The sequence below is a fragment of the Neovison vison genome, chromosome 8, assembly GCF_020171115.1.
Source record: "Neovison vison isolate M4711 chromosome 8, ASM_NN_V1, whole genome shotgun sequence".
Classification (NCBI taxonomy): domain Eukaryota; kingdom Metazoa; phylum Chordata; class Mammalia; order Carnivora; family Mustelidae; genus Neogale; species Neogale vison.
Window position 1 is genome coordinate 85,355,218 of NC_058098.1, and position 12,762 is coordinate 85,367,979.

The 12,762-nt window shown below is 38.2% G+C and overlaps 1 protein-coding gene across 4 annotated transcripts in view; it reads right to left on the minus strand.

The window, feature by feature from the left end:
* Positions 1-12,762, minus strand: part of LOC122916524 (WD repeat containing planar cell polarity effector) — a 455,082-nt gene that overhangs the window by 250,846 nt on the left and 191,474 nt on the right. For all 4 annotated transcript variants that reach the window (XM_044264070.1, XM_044264072.1, XM_044264073.1 and 1 more), the window contains exon 10: positions 194-803. In XM_044264070.1, the coding sequence (XP_044120005.1) occupies positions 194-803 (610 nt within the window). The remainder of the gene's footprint in view (positions 1-193; positions 804-12,762) is intronic.

Genomic DNA, 12,762 nt, shown 5'->3' on the forward strand with positions numbered 1-12,762 from the left:
TCAGGGTTGGGAGTTTGGGCATAGAGATTACTTGAAAAAAGAAAAAAAGGAACTATATGAAATGTCTGAAAGCCAAGCTTATTTATGGAATAACATAGAAAACCTCCATTTCTAGAATGGTTTTATTCTCTTAATCATAACGTCACCATCATGAACATTTTAATTTACTTACTCACCAACTTTCTTGACTTACCAAGTTTAAACAAAAGTGCACCCAAAGGTCCTCTGTCAAACCTGAGGAAGAGGAGATCATAGATGTCCCCACATTCTGGCTTCTGAGAAACCACCTGAGGAGCTATCCACTGCATTTGAACAAGACTGCTGGAAATGTCAAAGAATTTATTGAACTGTAGAGTCTCGCTGGGTGAGCGGTCTTCGGCCAGGAGCTGGATGTTAATTGGGGATAAAGCCATATCAAAAATCTGCAGCTCCCCTTGGTTGCTGCCAACTAGGAGAATGGCACCACTTGGGTGGCAACTTATTAATGAAGGCAAAAGTTCAGCCTGGGCTAAGAGAGTTACTCTACGGTGAGTTTCATACAGAATTACTGAAGAATCTTCACAGCCCAAAATTAGTTTGTCTTCAGCAATATTCCTGCAGCAGCTAATGGCCTTTGATCTTAGTGGTATTCTAGTTACTGATATACATTGGATTTTGTTCCGAACGCATTCATAGATGCAGCTGTCAGCCATGGGCTCTTTGTCTACACTGATGGAGTTCTCCACTGTCAACACCTGATAAGGCTGTTTGGTGCCAAAGCGAACATCCAGTAGATCCCATTCTGTGCGGACACAACTCAGGACCTGTAAAAAATGTATCATTTATGTTCATGCAGACCTTGGTTTTTCTTCAGTTGTCACAAACAGGCCTGCATATTAATCCATCATCATACTGAAGAGCATCAATTATCACCCTAAACATCAGCAACATATAAGTATGTATGTCTATATATTTTTGCATATATAATTATCTCATATAGAACATATATAAATATGTGGCACATATAGAATACAGCTACAGAAATTATAAGATTTTAACATTAACACATTGTTTCTTGAAAGTCTATAAATAACTTAAAGACAAATATGTTCAATGTATAAAAATTAACAAGGTGGCCTTTTACTAAGATAATATGGTTAGCAGAATACCTAAAAACATCATAAGTTTAATTTTTTAAAAAACAAATAAAGGGGCGCCTGGGTGGCTCAGTGGGTTAAGCCTCTGCCTTTGGCTCAGGTCATGATCTCAGGGTCCTGGAATCGAGTCCCACATCGGGCTCTCTGCTCAGCGGGAGCCTGCTTCCTCTCTCTTTCTCTCTCTGCCTGCCTCTCTGTCTACTTGTGATCTCTCTCTCTCTGTCAAATAAATAAATAAAATCTTTTAAAAAAATAAAAAACGAATAAAGGACTTTAAACAATTTAGCTAATCTCACTCCTATCCACTACCCTTTCCAATTCTGAATTTTTTGATTAATTACTTACCAGAACACTTCTAATTAGTAGGGCAGGGTAGGCAAAGGAAAAGAACTAGAACCCTGTTAACAGTCTTATAGAAATATTTTACTTTCAGAAATAATCTGAAGGCTGTTAAGTAGACAAATGACCAAGAGAAAGAAATGTTATATAATAATGCACTGGTTTTAAAACAAAACAAAAATTAAGACCTGATAAGTAATATGATTTGTCACTATTCATGAAATAAAAATTTTAAATCATATTTATTGTAGGTAGAAAAGGCTACAAGGAACACCTGGGCAGAAGAATTAAGAAATAAAACAATAGACCATTCATAAAATCAAAATGCTAAGGATACCAACCACAAAAAGCCAACTAGGCTTTAAGCTTTAGCCAATCAAATAATTTCCTTTCTTCACTTCTGCACTTTCTCTATATAAGCTTATCCCCTGGTTTCTCTCAGCAGAGTTCCTAACCACTTCTAGCCTGTCACTGCCCAACTAGAATAAATTTTTGCTCAAATAAACTCTTAAAATTTTAAATATGCCTCAGTTTATCTTTTAACAACTTAACTCATGTCCTTTGCCTGAAATCCACATAGAGACTCAGTTCTTCCTACCAATCATATTCACCCTTGAAGAATTAGAACAAATGCTATTCCGGTTTCTGGATTCCTTCCAGCTGGGTGGCAACCTTTCTCTTTGATCGCACCTCCTCTGTTCACTCTTCCCCACTGTAACTTAGCCAATGATTTGCTTGGGACATTCAGCCTTTCATTTACTTGTAATATATATTTTTAAAGATTTTATTTATTTATTTGACAGACAGAGATACCAAGTAGGCAGAGTGGCAGGCGGGGGAGTGAGGGAGCAGGCTCCCTGCTAAGCAGAGAGCCCGATGCAGGGCTCGATCCCAGAACCCTGAGATCATGACCTGGGCTGAAGGCAGAGGCTTAATCCACTGAGCCACCCAGGTGCCCCTACTTCTAATATTTGAACAAACATCCTCCTTTTTACTATCAACTAAAAAAACCCCTGTCTCATCTATTTTACACTTCTTTTATGTGTCCTATGTAGCAGCTAGCCAAAAACTATGCAGGTAGTGGGTATGCAGCAAACTTTTAAAAAAACTATGAATTAAATACACATGCATAATATAATGCTGGTTGAAATACCATACTTCCAGAAGGCTTAAAGTTTTGTAAAGGAAGCTTCTGGGCAGAAAACTGAGAGGCCAACTGACTCTGAATAGGGCCTGTACTCATACAGAGAAAGCCTAAAAGGAAGAGCCTAGCCAGATGGCAGTCCTGGTATATTACAAATTAGGCTCAATGTCCTGGGAGAAGGGTTGCAGGCTTCCTGACTTCCAAGGGTTTATGTCAACCCAACAGGCTCTGTAGTTTCACCAAAAGGGTAAGTATGATATTGCAATTTATAAGAAATCTTTATGTATGATTATTCAGATAACCAAAATATACTTCTCATATATATTTAGTCTTCTTCCACAGCTCCTGGCTCACAGGTCCCAAACTCTTGGAATTTCCTAAGTGCTGAGAGTGAAAAGGTGTCTTTCGTTAAGTTAATGAGGTGACTTTTGTGAAGTATCTAAGGATGGGGTTGGTTGTCAACCAAGTGTTCAGAGGGTGGGAACTTTTGTCCCATCCCCAGACCTCCCAGAGGGAAGAGGGGCTGTAGGATAACTCAATCACCAATGGCCAATGATTTAATTAGTCATGCCTATGTAATGAAGTCAAAAGGGTGGGGCTTGGAGAGTTTTGAGGTTGGTGAATTTATGGAGCTACCAAGAGAGTGGAAGCCTGGAGAGGGCCTGGAGGCTCTGAGCCCTTTCCCCATACTTTGCGCTATACATCTCTTCTATCTAGCAGTTTCTGAGTTATGTCCTCTTATAATAAACTGGTGATCTAATAAATAAAATGTTTCCCTGAGTTCTCTGAGCCACTATGGCAAATAAATCAAACCCAAAGAGGGGCTAGAAGAATCTCTGATTTACAGACAGCCAGTCAGAAGTCTAGGTTGTTTTTTTAGACTGGCATCTGAAGTACAAGGAGGTGGTTGTGGGAACTTCCAAACTGTAGCTGGTAGATCAGAAGCACAGGTACCAAAAGGGTTTTGTTACTGGCATGTGAAGTAAGGGTGGGGTGCACTCTTTTAGGATGGAGCCCTTAACCTGTGAGATCTCTAGGTAAATAGTATCAGAATTACAATACCCTGTTGGTGTATAAGAATTGCTTGTTGGTATGGGGGAAACCCCCCATCCCACCACTAGAATTGGTACCAGGAAAAATTCCACTGTCAATCCCAGATAACTCTAAAACGCTAGTCAAGGTCAGAGGATCACCTGCTATCTTCTCCACTAAATAGCTCAAGATTGTTTAAGAAAAGAAAATGTCTACATGACATAAAGATACCATAGAAGTTTATAAAGATTAAGAAAGAGTCCAGGACAGCAGAGTAGGAGACCTTAGTTTCATCTGGTCCCAAGAATTCAACTAGACAGCTACAAATCATTCTGAACACTTGCAAACTCAAACAGAGGTCTAAGAAGAGAATAGTTACAGCTCTACAAATAGAAAAGCGTTCACTCTTTGCAAGACAGGAGATGTGGAGAAGTGAATCCAAGGTGATATATGGGAAGATAAACCACGCGGGGAAGGAGCCTCCATAAGCCAGCTATCAGAAAGTGATATAGCAGCGAAGCGCAAAATCGGAACTTTTAGGAGTCTGATTTAGTGAGGGACAGCCTTGCCTGAAAGGTGCTCAGGTGGTGAAGTGGGGCAGAATCCTAGGTGGGAGAGTGTGGTCTCAGGATCAGAGGGCTCACAGGAAGACCAGGGTTGCCTGAGTGTGGCAGAGTTCCCAGGCATTGTAAGTGGGAAGCTGGTTGTAATCAGCTAGACCAAGAGTGGGCTCTCAGCTTGGAATTGCTATAAACCCCCAACCATGGCACCGTCGGGTGACTGATCAATAAGCAAGGGCCCAAGAAGTGGCAGAACTGGGGAGATTCCCCTTCCTCTCCAGGGGAAGAGCACTGCGGGTGTGTGCTGCAGGAATCTGCAGGATTTGGAGACTCAAAACAGGGTCATGTTCCTGAGAAAGAAACACTTGGTAACAGGCTGGGGTCAGCGTAGAGAGAGGATAGAGACCAGAGAGACAGGAGTGACTGACTGCTTTTCCCTGAGGTTGCACTATTTAATTTTATTTTCATGTATTTATTTATATATACAATATATATTATATATATAATATATACATATACATATATTTTTAAACAATTTTGGATTCAGTTTCTTCTGAGAGACCTAAATACATCCAGAATCTAGTCTCTGGCTCTGTTCTCCTCACCTGTTTGATTATATTGTTTCTCTTTTTCTTCTTTTTTTTCTTTTTTAATAGATTTTATTTATTTCTTTGACAGAGACACAGCAAGAAAGGGAACACAAGCAGGGGGAGTGGGAGAGGAAGAAGCAGGTTTCCTGAGGAGCAGGGAGCCCGATGTGGAGCTCGATGTGGGGTTCGATCCCAGGACCCTGAGATCATGACCTGAGTCGAAGGCAGACGCCTAATGACTGAGCCACCCAGGTGCCCTCTTTTTCTTCTTTTAATTTTTGTTTTGTTAAAGTCTTTTTAAATTTTCATCTTTACAGTAACATTCTATGCTTTCAATGTATTTAATTTTATTTTGTGTGTGTGTGTGTGTGTGTGTGTGTATAAATATATATATATATAAGCTTTTCTTTCTTTACGCTTTTGAGGTGTAGATTCTTCTAACAAACTGACCAAAATACACTTGGGATATAGTGCATTGCTCTGTTCTGTTTATTTATAAAATAATAATTTATAAAATAAATAAATAAAACCTGTCTATTTATATTCCTTTTTTTTGCCTTTTTATTTCCATTTTTACAGTTACATTCTATCCTTTCATTGTATTTAATACCATTTTTATACATATATAAGTTTTTATTTAGAATTTTGGCATCTAGTCTTCTTTTTTTTAAAATATTTTATTTATTTATGAGAGAGAGAGAGAGCAAGCAGAAGCAGCAGGAGGGCAGAGGGAGAAGGAGGCTCCCCACTGAGCAGGAAGCCTGATGCAGGCTTGATCCAGGACCCTGGGATTATGACCTGAGTTGAAGGCAGACGCTTAACTGACTGAGCCACCCAGATGCCCAGCATCTAGTTTTCTAACAAACAGATGAAAATACACACAAGATCCAATGTATGGCTCTGTTCTGTCCACCCACCTGTCTGATTATGTTCCTTCTTTTTTTTTCTGGTTTTGGATCTCATCTGATTTGTTTAGGGTATATTTCTCTGGGGTCATTGTTGCTATCTTAGTATTTTGTTCTCTCGTTCATCTATTCTTCTATGGACAAAATGACAAGACAGAAAAACTTACCTCAAAAAGGAGAACAAGAGACAGCACTGACTGCCAAGGACCTAATCAGTATGGACATAAGATGTCGGAACTAGAGTTCAGAATAACAATTATAAAGATACTAACTGGGCTTGAAAAAAACATAGAAGAGACTCCCTTTTTGGAGAAATAAAAGAACTGAAATCTAATGATGTGGAAATCAAAATGACTATTAATGAGATAAAATAAATGGAAATGGAGGCTCTAATGCTAGGATAAATGAGGCAGAAGAGTGAATTAATAATATAGAAGAACTAATGATGGAGAATAAAGAAGCTGAGAAAAAGAGAGATTAAAAACTACTGGATCACAGGGGAGACTTTGAGAGAGAAGTGATACCACAAAGCAAAGCAGTATTAAAATAATAGGGATCCCAGAATAAGAGGAAAGAGAGAGAGGGGCAGAAGGTACATTGGAACAAATTATAACAGAAAACTTTCCTAATCTGGGGAAGGAAACAGGCATCTAAGTCCAGGAGGCACAGAGAACCCCTGTCAAAGTGAATAAAAATAGGTCAACACCCTGACATATAACAGGGAAACTTGCAAATCTCAGAGACAAAGAGAAAATCCTGAAAGCAGCTTCTGACAAAAGGTCTCTAACCTACAAGGGTATAAACATTAGATTGGCAGTAAACTGATCCACAGAGTACTGGTAGGCCAAAGGGGAGTAGCAGGATATATTCAGGGTGCTAAAAGAGAAAAATATTTAGCTGGTCCTGATCTCAGATTCCTGGGATCAAGTCCCAGACTGGGCTCCCTGCTCAATGGAGACTCTGGTTCCAACTCTGTCCCCCACCCAGCTCATGCTCTGTCTTAAAAAATAAATACACAAAATTTTAAAAAAGAAAAATATACAGTCAAGAATACTTTATCCAGCAAGGATGTCATACAAAACAGAAGAGATAAAAATATTCCAGGAAAAACAAAATACTTCCATTATTATGATCACAAAATAATTTGTGATTACCAAAACAGGCCTACAAGAAATATTAAAAGGGATCTTTTAAGCAAACAGAGAGCCCAGAAGGAAAAAACACAATATACAAAAACAGTGACTTTACAGGTAATACAACAGTACTAAATACCTATTTTTCAAAAGTTATTCTGAGTGTAAATGGGTTAAATGCCCAAATCAAAAGATAAAGGATATCAGATTGGGTAAAAACGCAAGAACTATTGATATGCTGTCTGTGAGATACTCATTTTAGACCCAAAGACACCTCCAGTTGAAAGTGAGGGGGTGGAAAACCATTTATCTTGTTAATGCATATCAAAAGAAAGCAACCCTTATATCATACAAAACATATATTAAACCAAAGACTATAATAAGAGAAGAAAAAGGTCACTACCATAATTAAAGGATCTCTCCAACAAGAAGATCTAAATATTGTAAATATTTATGCCCATAACACAGGAGCAGCCAATTGTATAAAGCAATTAATAACAAAATTAAAGAAACACATTGGGATAATACAATAATAGTAGGGACTTTAACACCCCACTCACTGAAATGGACAGATCATCTAAGCAAAAGATTGACAAGGAAACAAGGGCTTAGAATGACATACCGGACCATATGGACTACACAGATATATTCAAAGCATTCCATTCTAAAACAACAGAATACACATTCTTCCTGAGTGCACATGGAACACTGTCCAGAATAGATCACCTCCTGGGTCACAAATCAGGTCTCAACTGGTACTAAAAGTCCAGCATCATTCCCGGCATATTTTCAGACCACAGTGCTTTGAAACCTGAACTCCATGACATGAGGACATTTGGAAAGAACTCAGGTATATGGAGATTAAAGAGCATCCTACTAAAGAATGAATGGGTAAACCAGGAAATTAAAAAGGAATAAAAAAATTCATAGAAACAAATAAAATGAAAACACAACAGTTCAAAACCTTAGGGATGCAGTAAAGGTAGCCCTTAGAGGGAAGTATATAGCAATACAAGCCTTTCTCAAGAAATAAGAAAGGTCTCAAATACACAACCTAACCTTATACCTTAAGGAGCTGGAGAAAGAACAGGAAATAAAGCCTAAACTCAGCAGGAGAAGAGAATTAATTAAGATTAGAGCAGAGATCAATGAAATCAAAAGCAAAAGAACAGGAGAATAGATCAACAAAACTAGGAGCTGGTTCCTTGAAAGAATTGATAAGATCTATAAGCCTCTAGCCAGACTTATCAAAAAGAAAAGAGAAAGGACCCAAATTAATAAAACCATGAATGAAGGAGGAGTGATCACAACCAATACCGAAGAAATACAAACACATATAAGAACATATAATGAGCAACTATATGCCAACAAATTAGTCAATCTGTAAGAAAGGGGATGCATTACCAGAGATGTAAAAACTACCAAAACTGTAACAGGAAGAAATAGAAAACCTGAACAGACCCAGTAAGGAAATTGAAGCAGTAATCAAAAACCAGTAAGGAAATTGAAGCAGTAATCAAAAACCTCCCAACAAATAAGAGTCCAGGGCTGGATGGCTTCCCAGGGGAATTCTACCAGACAATTTCAAGAAGAATTTTCTGAAGCTGTTTCAAAAAATAGGAATGGAAGGAAACCTTCCAAACTCTTTCTATGAAGCCACCATTACCTTGATCCCCAAACCAGACAAAGACCCCATTAAAAAGGAGAAGTATAAACCAATATCCCTGATGAACATGGATTCAAATTTCTCACCAAGATACTAGCCAATAGGATCCAACAGTACATTAAAAAGATAATGCACCATGACCAAGTGGGATTTATTCCTGGATTGCAAGGGTAGTTCAATATCCATAAATAAACTTATGTGATACAGTACATAAATAAAGGCCAGGAATCATATGATATTCTCAATAGATGCAGAAAAAGCATTTGACAAAGTACAACATCTTTTCTTGATTAAAAGCTCTTCATAGTACAGGAATAGAGGGACCATACCTCAATATCACAGAAACCATATATGAACAGTCCACAGTGAATAAAATTCTCAATGGGGAAAAAAATTAGAGCTTTTCTCCTAAGGTCAGGAACACAGCAGCTATTCAACATAGTATTATTCAAGATATTCAACATAGTACTGGAGGTCCTTGCCTCAGCAATGAGACAAGAAAAAGAAATAAAAGGCATCCAAAATGTCAAAGAAGTCAAACTCTCACTATTTGCAGATGACGTGACACTCTATGTGGAAAACCCAAGAGACTCTACCCCAAAATTGCTAAAACTCATACAGGAATTCAGCAAAGTGGCAGAATATAAAATCAACAGACAGAAATCAGTTCCACTTCTATACAATAACAACAAGACAAAAGAAAAAGAAAGTTAAGGAGCCAATCCCATTTACAATTAGACTAAAAGCCCTAGGAGAGCTAGGAATAAACCTAACCAAAGAGGCAAAGGATCTGTACTCAGAAAACTATAAAACACTCATAAAAGAAATTGAGGAAGGCACAAAGAAATGGAAAAACATTCCATGCTCATAGATTAGAAGAACAAATATTATGAAAATATCCATGCTACCTACAGCAATCTATATAGTCAATACAATCCCTAACAAAACACCATCAGCTTTTTTCACAGATATGGAACAAAGAATCCTAAAATTTGTATGGAACAAGAAAAGACCCCGAAGAGCCAAAGGAAAGTTGAAAAAGATAACCAAAGCTGGTGCCATCACAATTCCGGACTTCAAGCTTTATTACAAAGCTGTAATCCTCAAGACAGTAGGGTACTGGCACAGAAACAGACACATAGATCAAAGGAACAGAACAGAGAACCTGGAAATGGACCCTCAATTCTTTGATTAACTAATCTTCAACAAAGCAAGAAAGAATATCCAGTGGAAAAAATACAGTCTTTTCCACAAATAGTGTTGGGAAAACTGGAAAACCACCTGCAGAAGAATGAAAACTGGACCATTTTTTTACATCGTACACAAAAAGAGACTCAAAATGGATGACATACTTAAATATGAGACAGGAATCCATCAAAATCCTAGAAAACACAGGCATTAACCTCTTTGACCTTGGCTTCAGCAATTTCCTGCTAGACACATGTCCAAAGACAAGGGATCCAAAGGTAAAAATGAACTATTGGGACTTCATCAAGATAAAAAGCTTTTGCACAACATAGGAAACAGTCAACAAAACCAAAAGATAACCAACACAATGGGATACAAAGGGTTAGTATCCAGAATCTATAAAGTACTTAACAAACTCAACACCCAAAGAACAAAGAATCCAACTAAAAAATGGGCAGAAGGGGCACCTGGGTGGCTCAGTTGGTTAAGTGTCTGCCTTCAGCTCAGGTCATGATCTCAGGGTCCTGGGATCGAACCCCACATAGGGCTCCCTGCTCGGTGGGGAGTCTGCTTCTCCCTCTCCCACTCCCCCTACTAGGTTCCCTTTCTCTCTCTGTGTGTCTCTCTCTGTCAAATAAATAAATAAAATCTTTAAAAAACAAATGGGCAGAAGACATGAATAGACATTTCTCCAAAGAAGACATACAAATGGTCAACAGACACATGAAAAAATGTGCCGTATCACTCAGCATCAGGGAAATACAAATCAAAACCACGAGATATCATCCCACACCAGTCAGAAAGACTAAAATTAGTAAGTCAGGAAACGACAGATGTTGATGAGCATGCAGAGAAAGGGGAGCCCTCCTTACACTGTTGGTGGGAATGCAAGCTGGTGCAGCCACTCCAGAGAACAGTATGAAGGTTCCTCAAAACATTGAAAATAGAGCTACCCTATGATCCAGCAATTGCACTAGTAGGTATCTACCCCAAAGATACAAATGTAGTGATCTGAAGGGGCACCTGCACCCCAATGTTTACAGTAGCAATGTCCACAATACTCAAACTGTGGAAAGAGCCAAATGGATGTGGTATATATATATATATATATATATGTATACACACACACACACACACACACACACACAATGGAATACTACTCAGCCATCAAAAAATTGAAATTTTACCTTTGCAATGACGTGGATGGAACTAGGAGGTATTATGTTAAGCAAATAGGTCAATCAGAGAAAGACAACTATCATATGATCTCACTCATATGTAGAATTGAAGAAATAAAACAGAAGATCACAGGGGAAGAGAAGAAAAAATAAAACAAGGCAAAAATCAGAGAGAAAGACAAACCATTAGAGAGTCTTAACCATTGGGAAAGGTATGTGCTATGTTCCTATGCAACAAACTGAGGGTTGCTGGAGGGGAAGTGGGTGGGGAGTTGTGGTAACTGGATGATAGACACTAAGGATGGCATGTGATGTAATGAGCACTGGCTATTGTGTAAGACTGATGAATCACTGACCTCCACCTCTGAAACCAATAATACATTATATGTTAATTGAATTTAAATAATAAAAATCTAAATATATATAAATAAAAAGGAAAATAATAAAGATTAAAAAATATGAGTGTGTGTAGGTTTCAATAGAGTAATCCCACCAAAAATAAGAAGCAAGAAAATAGGGTACTATACTAATTACTTTTCACACATTATTTTATTCCAACTTTTTAATACTCCAACATTTGGTATTTCCTTATCTAGAGATAAGGAAAATGAGGGTCAGATGGTTTACAATGTCTTTGATCCCAAAGTTACTAAGTGATAGAGCTGTAGTTTCAAATCCAGGTCTGTTGGACTCTAAAAACCAAGGTTTCTGCAAGACACCCTGCTTTGCTAGCACGTGGAATCAATAGTTCTTTTCCACTTTTCCATGAATGTCCCAGCTTTTCCTCAATGTGATCAGAGGGCATGAATGAGAAGAACCACAGGGCATTAGGAACCTCAACTGTAGTGGAAGGATCCTCACAGAGCTAAGGAGTGAGAATTAGGTGAAGGAACTGAAGAGACAAATTATGCAAATGTCAATGAAGCCTGTTAGCCTAGGGATGAAAAAGGAGCTTGTGCTGATGATCTGGGAAATCTTACTTAGCATGACAGGAAATTTGGAGGGCAAGGGTGTTAAACTGACTTCTTTTAAATATGCTTCATTCTTGTATTGATTTGAGTTGTACTAAAAATAGACAGCATACTCTGTAGGTGTAAATGTAAAAACATCCCAAAATGAACCAAATACAAACTAAACTATTTCCTCACCACAAAAATTATACAAACACAAACATCTTTGCCAGTTTCTGCATTTGTACAGGAGATAAAAAGGAAAACTTTACGTTTCTTCTATAATGTCACATGAAATTTTTTGAAAATAGTATTATCCCATGAATAGAAAGGGTTCAACTTATATCACTTTTAAAAAATAATAAGATGACAGCATTAAAATCCAAAATACCTATAGGCTTAAAAGTATTTGACAGAGTTAGGTTCAGAATTTAATTATAATTTGGACTTGACCCTGTACAATAGCCACGGAGCAACGCTACATAGCAGAAGCAGCACATAACAGGGGCTGACTCCTGGTTTTGGTGATAGAGAGCTCTTGAGTCTGGGTCAAGATAACCCCTTGGAACTGTGGTTTTCTCATCTCTAAGATGTGGATTTATTCACCTGTGCTGCAGGATTGCCATATGATTTAAAAATGACAGGGGCACCTGGGCGGCTCAGTGGGTTAAACCTCTGTCTTCAGCTCAGGTCATGATCTAAGGGACCTGGGATCAAGCTCCAGTGGGGAGCCTGCTTCACCACCACCCCCAACCCCACCGTCTGGCTCTCGGCCTACTTGTGATCTCTGTCAAATAAATAATAAAATCTTTAATAAAAATAATAACAACATACTTAAATGCAGGGGACAGAGGAGACCGCAATAAATAGTGGCTATCCTTATTGTTCCTGAAGAGCAAGTCATGGAGTTTTTCACAAGAACAGCAGATAAAAAGAATGAG